The sequence below is a fragment of the Bufo gargarizans genome, chromosome 4 (genome assembly GCF_014858855.1).
Source record: "Bufo gargarizans isolate SCDJY-AF-19 chromosome 4, ASM1485885v1, whole genome shotgun sequence".
Taxonomy (NCBI): Eukaryota; Metazoa; Chordata; class Amphibia; order Anura; family Bufonidae; genus Bufo; species Bufo gargarizans.
In genome coordinates, this window is record NC_058083.1 from 248,306,461 (window position 1) to 248,319,287 (window position 12,827).

Consider the following 12,827-nt stretch of genomic DNA (forward strand, 5'->3'; position numbering starts at 1 on the left):
ATCATTGGTATGCTTCGGCTTACCTGGACGATATTTTCATCCACAGTACCGACTGGGAAAGTCATCTACCCAAAGTGCAGGCTGTAGTGGACTCCCTTCGAAAAGCTGGCCTAACCGCTAACCCCCAAAAAATGTGCGATAGTGTTAGAAGAGACTAAGTACCTGGGGTATGTCATTGGGCGCGGAATCATCAAACCCCAAGTGAACAAAATAGAGGCGATATGGAATTGGCCCCGACCTGTCACCACTAGGCAAATAAAGTAATTCCTGGGAATGGTGGGCTATTACATGAGGTTTGTTCCCCACTTTGCTACTCTAGCCGCTCCTTTGACAGGGCTCTTAAAGGGACGAAAATCAGTGATGGTTTTGCTGGGATGATCGGGCGGAAGAGGCTTTTGCTGCTTTGAAGTCAGCCCTGTGTGGGTCACTGGTTTTGGTGACGCCCGACTTCAAGAGGGAGTTTGTGGTACAAACGGATGCCTCCGAAATAGGCCTCGGTGCTGTACTGTCTCAGGAAGTCAATGGGGAGGAGCATCCCATTGTCTTTCTAAGCCGCAAGCTCACCACAGCTGAAACCAGGTACAGTATAGTGGAGAGAGAGTGCCTGGTTATCAAGTGGGCACCCGAGTCTCTCCGCTACTATCTGTTGGGGAGAAAGTTTCGCCTGGTGACCGATCACTCCCCTCTCAAATGGATGAGCCAGGCTAAAGACAGGAATGCCCGTGTCACCAGATGTTTTTTGTCTCTGCAGAACTTTAAGTTCTCAATAGAACACAGAGCAGGCGGGTTGCAGGGAAACGTGGATGCCCTGTCCCGGGGGCATTGTCTGGAGTGTGTCCACCCCCTTAGGGTTGAACAAAGGGGGGGTATGTGACACAGTGAGGGGTTGTGTCTGGCAAGGCAGGTATTTTCCTCCGAGCATGTGAGGCTGGCTTGGTTTCCAGCCAGGTGAGGTCAAATACTAGACCGGAGTTTAAGTGCCAGTCCGGGTTTTGGCAGCACCTGGCTGTCCTTAAATAGGCAGCTGGGCTCAGCAGAGATGTCTCTGTTTTTGGGATCTGAGGCTTTGTGCCATGCTGGAGGGCTGAGACCCACACGCTGGGGAAACAGGCCCCCCTAAAGCCTGCTGTGTACTACTGGAGGCAGAACTGCCAGCAAGGTGACTTGTGTTATATGAACTTTCCATTGTGTGTGAATTAACACCAAGACTGCAAAGTTACGTGCTGTTTTGTGCAATTGCCTCAAGTGTGAATAAACACTGACGTTTTGAGTTAAGAACTTGTATTTTGCCTGTGTACTGCGCCTGCTTACCCTATCTACCAGAGTGAAACCCCACAATATAAATATATATTATACACACACACACACACAATCATATATATTTATTTGAGGAGGATTTTGGGAAGCAGTGTGGTTATTTTTTCTTAAGGAAATAATTACATATTCTACAGCCAGGAAAATGGCAATCTGCCTGTTTACTCACCATCTGAAAACATGAGAGTTTGTAGGTCCACCGCCAGAGATCGATCATCATGCAATGCCATGGCAACCATCTGCTGTAGTTCTATCACAGTGTATGACATTTCTCTTGCCTCTTCATTGTTACCATTCTCAACTTTGTTAGATGCGATAGTAGGTGTCTCATCAATTTTATTTTTAGATTCAGAGCTGCCTCTTTCAAAGACCACAGCATAGCGCACTACAATGCTATCAGATCTGCAGCATGAAAAAAGCAAGTATATTGAGTATATTGAGTTAGCTTTACATTCAATTGCTGTTATCTCTTCTCCCCAAATGTTCTACTGTAACCAGTGGAACAAAGAGGGTACTAAAATGTGATGTTAAGTATTCTAAATAGCAATCATAAAAAAAATAAAAATAAAACAATGACATGACATTGTTACAAATTTGTTAAAAGAAATACAATAACACAAAATTTTATTGTAGGACTTGTATAAAATTCTAATTGGTTTATTTGAATGCCTATAAAAAGTGCTTTCAAAGTTGCAAAGTTTTAGATTAATGCTACTCATAGTCAGTGCTGTTACCCTCTCAAGGAGAGTTCACATCACCGTTATTTTTCTGATCTATCAAAAGAACAGAAAAAAATTGATCCTGTCCACGATTTCCATCTGAGATCTGTTGTTTTAGATGGAAGAAAAGTGTGTTTCATCTTTAACTTTATGCCTTTTGGAGATCATTTGATCTTCAACTTACTTTAAAGGGGTTCTCTGGGTTCAGGGATAAACCTGGATATAAACTTTTCTTTATTTCCTGATTACATATGAGTGGAGCATCGGAGCATTTCCTTGCTCCCCCTTGACATGCAGCATCACGCAAGGCTTTGTTGTGTGCTGGTGACGTATCAGGCTTTGCATCACTATGCTAAGCTGAGACTTCCACCAAACAGTGAACCCGTTATTGTCACTGACACAGACGGGTGGTCTATAGCACTGACGGAGGCTGTTTTGGAGGTGGGAACTACACTACTTTGCATAGTACCTGCCTTCAGAACAGCATCCAGCAGTGCCATAAAGCACACTTCTGTGTCAGTGACATTACTCGACTCACTGCTAGGTGGAAGTCTCTGCTTAGCATAGTGATGCAAAGCCTGGTATGTCACTGGCACACAACAAACAGAGCCTTGCACTACGCAATGTAAGGGGGAGCATTGGAGCAAGGAAATGCTCTAAAGCTTCACTCATATGTAGTCAGGAAAGAAAAGTTTATGTCCAGGTTTATTCCAGAACCTGGAGAACCCCTTTAACTGTTCACAATAACTAATTTTGACCAGGGGTACCCAAGTTTTTGCATGTCACTGTACCTACCACATATATAAACCTACCTTAAACTGGCTGCATAAAATAAACTAAATATTAATTCCCCTACAGCTGCAGTGTCAATGCTTTGATGGTTCCTGTTGGTCCTTGATTATATGCCTGGAGCCATAACTTGCTGTAATAACTTGTGACTAATGCACACCATTATTGGCCTGATACAGCATGTCATCACTGCAGGAAGATAAGCAAAGACTGAGGGGGACCACCAGAGCATTGGTACTGGAAAGATTGTTTTTCAACATTTCTTACTCCTTTAAGTATGCTTTTATTTCTATCAGTTTTTTTGCTATGTTTTACAAAAGGGACAACTTGAAATTAAGCCATACTAGGGATCACTTTTAAATTACCTACTCATAAAAAGATTATAAGCTGTCATTTGCTAAGCATGTCCATTTACTAACAAAATGACATCCATCAGTTTCTGAGAAGCTAATTCAAAGGTGGCAAGCAATATTGCCGCACTTCTTGCTGTCACATTTTCAAATAGTTGTCATAACCCCAAAAGAAGTATCCTGTCATGCATTTTGTTATCATAAGAGATTGCAGAAACAATTTTGCAAATTTTCAGTAAGTCATTAGGAAAATCAAGGATTCACTAATTTCTACAGACTATAAATTGAAGTCGCACCATTAATTTGCAATACTTCTTACAGCCTAAAATTCCAGCTTTTCCACTCATATAGGCCCACAAATCTGCATATACATATTCTTTGGTATGTTCTTTTTCTTGGTAGTATCTGTTTCTTGCAGATCTCAACTCTACATCTATCCAACAAAAGCCAGTTATAGCATTGAGGCTATTGAGCACTGCAAACACTACTATTCTACAGCAGAAAGTAATGTAATTGGCCAGAAGAGCAAAACATTTTGGCAAACGGCTGGGTTGAGAGTAAGGTTAAAAAATGGAGAAAAGATACTCATCTCAGCTTAAGAAAACACTGACCTGAGTTGGCATCTTGACACTTCCCGTGTGTTGAATGGGACCAGTATATAAAGAACATCAGGGACCCAGTAAGGGTAGAATGTTGGGGGATCAGTGAGATGAGTACACAATAGCTTTTTTCTTAACCCACACTGCACCCTTATATCTCTATTTCTTATTAGAGACTACTTTATGCAGAATACCCACGAGTACCATGAGGTACACACTTCAATCGTTTGCTACAGTTTTAACCATTGGGTAATATCCTTGGGTAAGGGTGGGAGTGAGATAGAATGTGGAATGAATGAGAAGAATCAGTTATGAACCAGATATATGGTTAAATGTATGGTTATGCTGGGATCATGAAAAATACAGTTACCGTATATGAGTTAAAAATGGTGGATATATTATTTAATTTGTTGTAATATTGAAGAAACTATCAGGTATCCAGTGTTTAATATATGAAAAAATAATTTTACACCTTATCTTAAAAGGCAGCAACCCCATAAAAATACAAGATAATTGGCATTTTTATAATTTACATTCAGTCTATAGCTAGTATTACATCATCCTTCAAGTTTATGTAAAATGAAATTACCCATCTTTTTCCTTCTTCTGTCTTGATTTTCCACCATGAAAAGAAGAGAAAACAAGATTTTTAAATCTCATACATTTAGGGTGATCTTTTCTTGAAAATACAGCAATTAAAATAACTACAATAGAAATGCCACATGTCACTCATAATACCTAGTTTTGATTAACTTATTCTGAGTATGTTTGAAATTATGAGCTATACCCTTTATTTCTTTATCTGTGTGAATCATGGAAATTGCCAGTGGTTAACTGATATATATCCACTGGCCAGTATCTTTCAGCGTTGCCATCCACATACTTGGGTACTGGTTCTTCTACCAACAGGTGTCACCAATGGGTCATTTACCCTAAGCAGGATACAGTGCAACACAACAATCCTTTTCAGAGCAATTTCTAGTTCAACTACAGTTAGGTCCATATATATTTGGATATATTTGGACACTGACACCAATGTTGTTTTTATTACCTGTTTACTAAAATATATTCAATTTATAGTTATATAATGGATATGGATATAAAGTCCAGACTTTTAACTTTAGCCAATTTTAATGTGGACGGTATCCACATTAAAATTTGATAAAGAGTTTAGGAGTTTCAGCTCCTTTACATGTGGCACCCTGTTTTTAAAGGGACCAAAAGTAATTAGACAATTGACTCAAAGGCTGTTTCATGGGCAGGTGTGGGCAATTCCTTCACTATTTCATTCTCAATTAAGCACATAAAAGGCTTGGAGTTGATTTGACGTGTGGTGCTTGCATTTTGAAGATTTTGCTGAGAAGTAAACATGCGGTCAAAGGAGCTCTCCATGCAGGTGAAACAAGCCATCCTTCATCTGCGAAAACAGAAAAAACCCATCCGAGAAATTGCTACACTATTAGGAGTTGCAAAATCTACAGTTTGGTACATCCTGAGAAAGAAAAAGCACTGGTGACCTCAACAAAAAGACCTGGACGCCCACGGAAGACAACAGTGGTGGATGATCGCAGAATAATTACCATGGTGAAGAGAAACCCCTTCACAACAACCAACCAAGTAAACAACACTCTCCAGGATATAGGTGTATCAATATCCAAATCTACCATAAAGAGAAGACTGCATGAAAGGAAATACAGAAGATTCACTGCACGGTGCAAGCCACTCATAAGCCTCAATAATAAGAAGGCTAGATTGGACTTTGCTAAAAAAAAACATCTTAAAAAAACAGCACGCTTCTGGAAGAACATTCTTTGGACAGATGAAACCAAGATCAACCTCTACCAGAATGATGGAAAGGAAACAGTATGGTGAAGGCATGGTACAGCTCATGATCCAAAGCATAACACATCATCTGTATGGCACTGGGTGGCACTGGGTCCCTAGTGTTTATTAATGATGTGACACAGGACAGAAGCAGCCAGATGAATTCTGGGGTTTTCAGAGACATGCTGTGTGCTCAAATCCAGCCAAATGCAGCTAAAATGATTGGTCGGCGTTTCATAATACAGATGGACAATGACCCAAAACATAAAGCCAAAGCAACCCAGGAGTTTATTAAAGCAAAGAAGTGTAATATTCTTGAATGGCCAAGTCAGTTACCTGATCTGAGCCGAATAGATTCACTTGTTAAGGACTAAGCTTCAGACAGAAAGGCCCACAAACAAACAGCAACTGAAAACCGCTGCAGGAAAGGCCTGGCAGAGCGTTAAAAAAGAGGAAACGCGGCTTCTGGTGATGTCCATAAGTTCAAGACTTCAGGCAGTCATTGGCAACAAAGGGTTTTCGACCGAGTATTGGAAATTAACATTTTATTTACAACTATTTAATTTGTCCAGTTACCTTTTGAGCCCCTGAAATGAAGGGATTGAATAAAAAAATGCTTTAGTTCCTCACATTTTTATGCAATCATTTTGCATAAAGTCTGAACTTCAACTGCATCTGAATTGTTTTGTTCAAAATCCATTGTAGTAATGTATAGAACAAAAATTAGAAAAATGTTGTCTTTGTCTAAATATATATAGACCTAACTGTATATACCTTCACTTTAAATTCTTATTCAGCCCATGTAAGAAACCTCTGTAGGGTGTGTTCATATAACTAATTGTCACAATATAACAGTCCACTGATTTAAATGGGAATCTGCTACGTACTTCAACAAAACACAATTTTGTCCCTATCCCCTTCACAGCAATGTCTGTGCAGGCCACAGATCATGCCATGCTCTCTAACAGAAGCCAATGAGTTGCCTACAGACTCCAGTTTCCTATGTCCATATGAGTGTAGTAAAACATACTGTATCTCTGAACTGCTGTTATCAGACCACAGCAGAAGCTCGGGCAAGATAGCTGTCCCCTGTCATGTACAAAATATAAAATCTACAATCAGAAAATAAAATCAGATTTAAAAAACAAAACAAAACGTGTTTTAGTATGTATTTTTAATTACATAGATGAAACATTTAGGGTACATCCATACAGGACATAATTTGAGGTCAGCAAAATCTGTGAAAAATCCACAGAATTTTTATTTGCACAGAAATCTGGGGTAACAAATCCACAGCATATCCATCCTTTGTGGACATACCCTTAGCATTTAACATGTTCACGGACACCAAATAGTGAACCTAATATCCCTGCACAATTTTTCCTGTATTTTGCCTTTGATGATGGTGAAACGTTCTTTCCCCTAGACATAGTGGTTGCCTCCATTTTATAGTTATAGTCCTGTAACATCATTGAGCAAAATTTTGTATAATATATAAGTATATTTTCCCTGTAAACTAGCTTCTTAAAACAATTTTTTCTTTTTATGGTGGCCTAGTCTAACCGCTGCATAGGTCTTCCATGCAACAATGAGCAGAAGTCCAGATCTCATATGACAGCTGGGCTCCTGCTCTAATGACCCTAATCAGCAGAAGCAGCAATCTGGTCAGTTGAACCCCTTAGATGCTGCAGTCATAGTGACCACAGTGGTTTAGAAGGAACAAGCTCCCTCTGTCAGGCATTGACACTGCTGCAAATTACATTGCTGGGCTCTGATGTATTAGTACAGCTGGGGAACTAGTGAAAGCCCCCCAGGTCTGCCTGCAGTGTATGCCTATCCGGCTGTGCTAGATAGTGTTTGTCAGTATCCCACTGACAGTATATAGTACACTATACTATATAAGTATAACCTTTCCATAACTAGACCTATCATGAGAGCACACCCAAGAAATTCAAATAAACCTACAATATATTATATTCTTTGTAGGTTTATTATACTATTTAAGTAATACAGTGTACTACAATATATCAGATATCAAAAGACCAAATATCAAAGTTCTCTTGTGGGACTAATGCATTGTAAAAATAAAAGCTAAAAAGCCAAGTTAAAAAATAAAACGCGATCAAAAAGTGTTTTGTACCTCAAAATGATACCATTGAGAACTACAACTGCAAAAATCAAGCCCTCGCACAAATCCATAAAGAGAAAAATAAAAAAAGTTATGGGTCTTGGGAAGTGGCAATAGAAAATATTTTCTTTTAAAAAAAAGTAGTTAAACAAAAACAAAACATATGTATTTGGTATAGCTGTAACCCAATGAATAAAGCATTGCTATTTTTCAAAACCCTTCAGAAAGAGTTCATAAAAAGTTAATCAATAAGTTATGAGTACTCCAAATTAGTGCCAATAAAAACTACAACTTGTCCTGTAAAAAAAAAACTAGCCCTCGTGAAGCTATATTGATAGAAGCATAAAAAAAATTGTTCTTGAAATGTGACAGTGAAAAGATGAAAAAATTGCTTGATCACTAAGGCACTGGGTAACCCTTTGTATCACCTATATTTTGTTATTGCTAATTGAAACACAATATTTTCCTCTAATATTATTTTTTTTCCCCTTATTGTAGATTTTTTTATTGTATTTTCTGTATATGATTATAGGGGCAGCCATCTTGTCTGAGCTGGACCATAGGCCACAGTGAACATAAGTTATTTATTGGCTTTTATGGGAGCGATTTCTAGATGCCCTGACCTGTCCAGAGGTTATTGTGCAGTGAGGGGGAGTAGATAAGCTGTGGTCATGCCCTTTTGTGAATATAGGAAGTAATTGTAGAAAGTAACACAGAAAATTAAAAATATCAACAAAAAAATTGTAATAAATATGTGCAACATAAAAAAACGATGTGAGCAAGAGTTAAGTAAAAGAAAACTTGCATCAGTGAGATGTGCACTTCTTCTCATTTCTACTGTATTTTCAGAAGTGATAAAACCCAAAACATGCAATTGGCTATATATTAGCAAAGCCTAATATGGTGACAGTTTTACTAAAAGTAATTCAACAGTAATTTCAAACTTTGCTGCCAATTTTATGTCTTGATTGAAAACATATTTTTTTGTAAGCTGCAGTAAAACCTGTTACACTTTAGAAGGAGAATTATAAAGCAAGCTATGGGTTTACCACAAACTCATTTCTAAAGCTATAGGAGGGTACTACTGGATGTCATACTGGTATGAGATATTAATTAATTACAGTATTATTGTCTAGGAGACAAATTGCTCAGGCATGCATATTAATGTTCCCTTGAAACAGGACATCTACCTTCCCATGGGGTGTTAAGTACATAAAACATTTTCTATGAGGTGTAGGTCACATTTTGATTTGGAAACTCATTAAAATGGCTCTGTAATTACAATGACCTAAATAATTTAACAGCTCTTGTTACTGTAGTTATTTTATGGACAGCCTCTTGCACAGACCATTAACATGACGAGAATATAGCTAAATTAAACTTTTACTTTCTATGTTATTATAGTTATGTAATCTTTTGAAATTGATTGGTTCAATAAAAGATCCATAGAAAAGCAAATATTGATACTTTGGGGGACATTTATCAAGGCCAGTGTTCTTGTTGCCACTCTTGGTTTTCCCTGTGCAGACGGAGGATGTACCTTATGTCAAGGTGCAAGCCTCATCATAGATTTGGCACCTCCTCCAGCAGGCAGTGCGCTTGACTGAAGTCATAGATATAGAAAGGGTTGTAGCCAGCTCACCTCATCGTCCTGCACAGCGGTGCACGGGGCGGACTCAAGCCAGTCCCTTGTAAGCGGAAGAAAATTGCCGCGGTGGATGATATGAAAGTCCCGGTCTTTATTAACACCATAAAAAATCCAGGTGAGTACAGCAATCAAAGACAAGCACTGGTGGTCCCCGGTACCCCGGATCTACGCGTTTCGAACTATTGAGTTCTTAGTCATGATCCTAGGTGTCTCCCATGTTCCAAGCCTAAAATACTGCCCACCCGCCATTATCTCCTCCTAGTAAGGGAGGAGTGTAATGGAACAGGGCGGGCAGCAGAATTGGCTGGGTCCATGGGAGACACCTGTGTAAACCCAATCACATGTTACACAATAGAAATCCCAATAGCGTTCCATAAATTACATAGAAAAGTATATACATAAATAAAACATCTTTCAATGTATAACTAACTAATATAAAATCCTCTGTTAGCCATCTCTCCAAACATACTCGGCATAGTATTCCTATTCAGTACAGGTTGTGAATCAATAAATATAATATTCAAAAGACAAGCACAACATCTCCAGATCTCAGTCGGCGCAAAAGAGTAATGTTTTATCATATTATATTGTCCCATTTATATCACATATTCTTTTGGTTCCATATGTTCATCCTTTAATTTCTTTATTCATCTGTTATACTGGTGTGGAATATTTAACTTTCTTCATTACACTCAAAAGACGCATTGTATGAACCAGGACCAATCTTTAAACTGAAAGAAAGAACCACTTTTATCGGACAGAATACATTCGATGGTTAATCCATATAACAGATCCACGGTGTATCATGCATCATGGAATTGATTATTTAATAGATGTATAAAAAATATATATATTCTATTGTGTAACATGTGATTGGGTTTACACAGGTGTCTCCCATGGACCCAGCCAATTCTGCTGCCCGCCCTGTTCCATTACACTCCTCCCTTACTAGAAGGAGATAATGGCGGGTGGGCAGTATTTTAGGCTTGGAACATGGGAGACACTTAGGATCATGACTAAGAACTCAATAGTTCGAAACGCGTAGATCTGGGGTACCGGGGACCACCAGTGCTTGTCTTTGATTGCTGTACTCACCTGGATTTTTTATGGTGTTAATAAAGACCGGGACTTTCATATCATCCACCGCGGTGCTGGAGCATTTCTTTCAATTTTCTTCCGCTTGAAGTCATAGATGTCTGTCTTCATTCATGCCAGAAAATAAAGGTATATGGGTTGTACCTACTGGCCCTGCCCCCTCCCTGCCCTCACCACACCCCCTTTTCAGAATTTGGTGAGGGTGACATAGAACCTCCACAATCTAAAATCATGCTCTGCTCACCAGGCCTAATAATAACTTAACTACTCCCTCCTGACCTCTACACAGGTCACAGAGCATGCCTAGAAAACTCTCCCATAGAAGTCTCCTCCTCACCATTGTGTCTATGAAAATTATGACTACTTTTAAAAAAAACAGAAAATCTTGACATATTTTATATCTAGTGGCCCGTATTAAATTGCAAGATTTTGCAATATTTTTCAAATCAGGATGGGGATATGAGAATTATTTTAAAAAAATCATCAAAAAGTTTTTGTTAAACAATAGGCATTTTCCGAAGACACATTCCCTTTAAGAGGAATTTTTTTAATAAATAAAATGCACTCTATGTTAACCACTTTGCCCTATTTATCACATCAGATAAAGTGGAACAGGTGCTTCATACATATGGCACTAATTCTGGACATTTACTTATTATAAAATATGTTGATAAATCTCCCCATACAGCTCTAAATGCTCTGCTTTATTTCACATAATTTATTACAAAACCAGCCAACAGCAGCAACGACAAGGTTGAGACAATTGCATAGGAATTTATACAGTTACCAATGCACTCAATGGAAGCTGTAAAATCTGTAAGCACTGAGCTTTATCTAGTGTTGGCAGCAGTAAAATGCAGTGAATCTATGTTGGGAATAGGAGACGCAGGTCAGCAGTTGTCTGCCCCCACAATGGATGATAAATATAGTAGACATTGCAGTCGTTTGTGAAGATATAAATCTTACAAGGACCTCGAGTTACTCATATAAGCAAATGCTTTCTCTTTTTACTAACACTTTAAAATTCACACCTCTCTCCTCTTACTACAAACAGAGGAATCTATGACATGAGGCATGCTGCAGATCACTTAAAATCTTTACCTTGCCATGAAATCTGATGTGGTAGTAGCTGTGCGCACTGCAGGCATACAGCATGCATACTTAGGCGACAGCGAAACGTACTCATAGGGGAAGGGCAGCGAGGATAGTAACAACTCTAGGATAGGATCGTAGTAACCAGCTAACAGCTCTGCAAAGAAACAAAGGAAAGGGGTATCTAGCTAGAAATGTGAGAAATCCTGGAATACTCTACTGATCCCCTAACACTGATAGATAACATATAGGCGGGAAATCGTTGCCACGGCAGTGAATCCAAACTAGGTAGCATTTACATTGTAACCAAGGGGATATGCAGCAATATCCCCATAGTTATCCCCACACAAGTAAATATAGTACTCCAATTGGAGAGTGACAAGGATCAAGTTAGGTTACCCAGTCACAGAGTCCAGCCGTATATAATTTTAAATATTGATTCTCTTTCCTTTTGACTTTTTTTTTTTTTTAAATAAAATGAAATAAATGTCATGTTGTTTTAATATTGACCACAAAAAGGAACTATCTAGCCTTTGGCTACTGAATTGAATAATAATCAATCTCCCGGGTCCAAAAGGGTCCTTGATGTGAAAAATATCTGTGATCACCCCCCCTGCCGTGCTAAACACACGTTCGGACAATACACTGGCTGCAGGGCAGGCCAGCGCCTCCAAGGCGTAAAGGGCAAGCTCAGGCCATGTGCCCAATTTGGAGACCCAGAAGTTGAATGGGGCAGACCCATCAGTCAGTACATGTAGGCATGTGCACACGTACTGTTCCACCATGTTGCTGAAATGCTGCCTCCTGCTAAGATGTTCCACATCAGCTGGTGGTGCTGGTTGTTTTGACGTGCTGACAACGCTTTTCCACATTTCGGCCATGCTAACCCTCCCTTCTGAGGTGCTGGCAGTGCCCCAGCTACGTTGGCGACTTCCTCCTCCTCTGCCTTCGACTTCTGCTTCCCTGCTGTCAGGTGGGAATGCCATCAGTAGCGCGTCTACCGGTGTGCGCATGTACTCGCGCATCTTTCTATCACGCTCCAGTGATGGAAATAAGGATGGCACGTTGTTCTTGTAGTGGGGATCCAGGGTGGCCACCCAGTAATAAGCACTGGTTAGAATGTGGGCAACTCGGCGATCGTTGCGCAAGCACTTAAGTATGTAGTCGCTCATGTGTGCCAGGCTTCCCAGAGGCAACGACAAGCTGTCCTCTGTGGGAGGTGTATCATCTGTGTCCTCCGTTTCCCCCCAGCCATGCTCCAGTGATCCC

At 39.6% G+C, this 12,827-nt stretch overlaps 1 protein-coding gene across 1 annotated transcript in view; it reads right to left on the reverse strand.

The window, feature by feature from the left end:
• The window catches only part of IMPG1 (interphotoreceptor matrix proteoglycan 1), a 103,919-nt gene that overhangs the window by 13,094 nt on the left and 77,998 nt on the right, over positions 1 to 12,827 (reverse strand). Inside the window, exons 8-9 of the mRNA XM_044291123.1 lie at positions 4,361 to 4,381; positions 1,484 to 1,716 (exon numbers count right to left, since the gene is read on the reverse strand). Of these exons, the coding sequence (XP_044147058.1) occupies positions 1,484 to 1,716; positions 4,361 to 4,381 (254 nt within the window). The remainder of the gene's footprint in view (positions 1 to 1,483; positions 1,717 to 4,360; positions 4,382 to 12,827) is intronic.